The following is a 3,641-nucleotide window of genomic DNA, read 5'->3' as shown; positions in this document are numbered from 1 at the left end:
TAATGCTTTGTTTCAATCTCGTAAAACTTTAATTCATACATTGTGTGAAAACAGCCAACGATTAATTCGCGATATTGCTAAAAATTTTATAATTTCGAAAGCTTTAGAAAATATTGATTTTGATATAAATAACGAAAGCATTAGGCTAGATATTAATAACATACATGTTGGACTAGAATGCGAACATTTGTTAAAAACATCTGTAGAATACGCACGCGAAATTAAATTAAATTGTTTAAAATTTTATGTGACTGCAGTTCGGGAAATGTTGAAACGCTTGCCGTATAAAGATTCTTTATTTGAACAATTTCAATTTTTGAAACCGACAATTGCTCTGTACGACGAAGATAGAAACAAATTTCCAGATTTAACTTTTATTGCAACGCGTATAAGAGATATAAATATTACACAATCAGATTACGAGTGGAGAATATTACTTTCAGTTTTTAATAACGAAGATAAAATAAAATTAGCTTCTTTAGAAATTAATGATATGTGGAAAAATATTTTGGAATTTGAAAACTTCAATGGGGAAAAAATGTTTCCACAGTTAGAGTCATTAGTAAACGCAGTTCTTTCTCTTCCCCATTCAAATGCCGAAGCAGAACGTATATTTTCTATGGTTACGGATATAAAAATAAAAAAGAAATCGATTATCGAACGAAACTGTTTCCGCGATTTGTACTTTACGGTCGAGTTTCCCAGCGGAAGGCATTACTTAACTGCACTAATTTTGAAATCGATTCCGAGCATTTAAAATTACACAATCCACAAAATTTATATGGTAACGCAAGCAATTCATGTGACGGTCTTTAATGCTTTTTTAATTTCATTGATTTTTAAAAAATATTTTTGTATTTTAATTTTTGTTATTTTGTATGACACATCTAGCCTTTATCTATCCTTTATTAATGTTTTATATATGTTAGTTATATATAAGTAGTAGTTAGTTATATATAAGTATTGTTTTTCTTATTTTATTTTATTAACATGTGATTTTATTTTTCAAGTGTCATCCATGCTGTGATATCTAATGTGATATAACGTAATAAATACATGTGATATTATGTAATAGATATCTAAGGAAAGCCAATAATAATGGTATTATATATAATGTTATTTTTATTAATTTAAGTTTTTTCATGAGAAATGGCTTTCAAAGTTATTTTATTTTAATTTTTATTTTGAAATACTCTATATATTATAATTCTTATTGGGGAGGGAGAAAAAGATGGCGGAGTGAGAGACGGTGACAGTGAGAGGTCTGAGAGAAAAGACGAAGGAAAAGTGTAAGGAAGTGAGATGGAGAGGAAGAAAACATAGAGATGGATGGAGGATAAGGAGGCGCAGTACAGGAATTGGAGGAGACGAAAAGGAGAAAAGAAGAAGGAAGTTAGAAGGAGGTAAAATTAAGAAGAGGATGAGTTGGCAGATCGGAGCGAAGAAGGACAAGGAGTGGGGAGGAGATCGAGCGGACGGAGCGAGAGATCGATAGGAGAGAGTGAAGAGGATTGGACGGGAGATGCGAGAGATCGATGAGGACAAGGAGTCGAGCGATCGATAGTAGAGAGAGTAAGGAGAGATGAGCCGGAGAGATCGAGAGATCGATTCGGTTGTAGGAGGTATAGAAGGAGGGGAAAGTGCGAGGTTGGTATGGAGGGGAGGAAAGGCGCCGGTGAAAGAGAAAGGGAAAGTAGAAGGCGGCCAAGGAACACAGGCAAAAGCGATAGAGAAAGTGGAGGAGAGGAAAGAAAAGTAAGACGTGAGAGGAAAAGCGAGAGAAGAGGCTCAGAGAAGAGGAGAAAGCGGAGGAAAGAAGGTAGGAGAGGAAAGAGAGAGGAAGAAAGGGGGGCGATAGAAGGTTGCTGGCGGAGGCAGAATGATAGAGGTTAGGAGCACGTGTATGCGGGGAAGGCAGCTAGACTTCTCGCTTACACGTGTGGTAGAAATAAGAATGGAGGATTAAACAATTAACAATATGCATAGGAAGAAGAGAGAAAGGACGTAGGACCAAAAAAGAAGGAAGCGGAGGGAGAGAAAGGGAGAGAACAGGAGAGAGAAGAGACGAGGAGGGTAGGAGAAGAAAGTGTTGGCGGGGAGAAGGAGGAGTGGCACAGAAGAGAAGTCAGAGGAGAAGGCGGAGAAAAGAAAGAGAAGAGGATGGCAGGAGAAGAGAAAGAGAGCGGAAGGAAGGACTGGATGGACGGGCTGAGAGAGATAGGAAAAGACGTGACGGAGCAACTAAGAAGGATGGAAAGAGAGCTGAGTGGAATAAGGGAGATAATGGAGAGAAAGGAGGAAAGAAAAAGAAGAGAGAAGAGGTGGAAGAGAGAGAGACAGCTAGAGGGAGAAAAGGAAAAGCAAAAGAAGGAAGAAGAGGCGAAACACGAAAGAGAGAGGAAAGTCAAGAGGGAGAAAGAAAAGGAGGGAAAAGGAGAGAGGCAAGAGCTAAAGGAGGGAGAGAGACAGACGGAGAAGTCTGGCGGAGAACTAGAGGAGAAGAGGAAGAAGAAAGACATGGAGATGAAAGAAAAGGAGCAGAGACGAATAAAGGAAGAACAGAAGAGGAAGGAGGAAGAAGAGGAGAGAAGAAAGAAACAAGAGACGGAGGCGAATAGAAAGAGAGAAAAAGAATTAGAAGAAGGGGAGAGTAGCGAAGAGGATAAGAAGAGGGCGAAGAAAAGTTTAGAGAAGAAGGGGGGAGGAGGAGACGGAAGAAGCAAAGGAAAGGGAGAAGAGACTATGCAGAGAATGGAGAGAGGAGGAGAGAGAGAAACAAAGAAGGACAAGGATAAAGAGAGAGAGAGGACAGAAGCGGAGAAGACGGAATGGTGGAGGGAGGAAGAAGAGGACGCAGAGAGAGAGGAAAGGAACAAGAGAGAAAGAGAGGAAAGAAGAAGAAGAAAAGAGAGGGAGAGGACAGAAGCGGAGAAGACGGGATGGTAGAAGGAGGAAGAAGAGGACGCAGAGAGAGAGGAAAGAACAAGAGAGAAAGAGAGGAAAGAAGAAGAAGAAGGATGATATGGAAGGGGGTAGAAGGAAAAGATAGGGAGGAGAGGGCACAGAAAATCAGGACGGCAATTAAGGACTGGTTAAGAAGAGAGGCAGTGGTAGAAAAGATAATAGAAAGGCAGGGAGAGGGGGGAGAATAGTAGCATTAGTAGAGATGAAGGAAGAGAGGGACAAGAGAGAGACACTGGAGGGAAGGGAATGGATGAGAAAGAAATGGGGAATGAATATAGATGAGGACTTAAGTATGGAGGAGAGGAGAATTAGATGGAGAATGTTAGAGAGGGCGAGGATAGAAAGAGAAAAGGGAAGGGAGGTATGGGTGGAAAACAGGAGAATGTGGGTGGATGGAAAGGAGTGGAGATGGGTAGGGGAGGAGAGGGAAAGGGGGAGCAGTGAAGGAGAATCCAGTAGTTAAAAAGGGATTGTAATATGCTTTTTTGATTGTAGGAAGGAGAAAGGTGAAGGAAGCGGAAGAAAAGAGGTAGAGAGAACGAGAGGTGGAGCAGAAAGGAAGAGCAAAGGAGGTGACAGAGGGGAAAGGAAAGAAAAGAAGAAAGGAACGGAACAGGACAGAGAAAGCAGGTTATAGTGATGGAGAGGAAGGGAAGAGAGAGGATAGAGGGATAAGA

At 40.7% G+C, this 3,641-nt stretch overlaps 1 protein-coding gene across 1 annotated transcript; it reads left to right on the top strand.

Annotated features, from left to right (window-relative positions):
- Positions 1 to 2,057: 2,057 nt before the first annotated feature.
- LOC105568281 lies at positions 2,058 to 2,331 on the top strand (the record flags this gene model as incomplete). The annotated part of the gene is made up of 1 exon (XM_012023815.1): positions 2,058 to 2,331. A coding segment is annotated over exon 1 (171 nt), but the record flags the coding sequence as incomplete, so codon positions are not given.
- Positions 2,332 to 3,641: the final 1,310 nt, after the last annotated feature.

This window comes from Vollenhovia emeryi, unplaced genomic scaffold (genome assembly GCF_000949405.1).
Source record: "Vollenhovia emeryi isolate VEMERY1.0 unplaced genomic scaffold, V.emery_V1.0 DF942597.1, whole genome shotgun sequence".
NCBI lineage: Eukaryota > Metazoa > Arthropoda > Insecta > Hymenoptera > Formicidae > Vollenhovia > Vollenhovia emeryi.
This window is presented reverse-complemented; position numbering and strand designations above follow the sequence as displayed.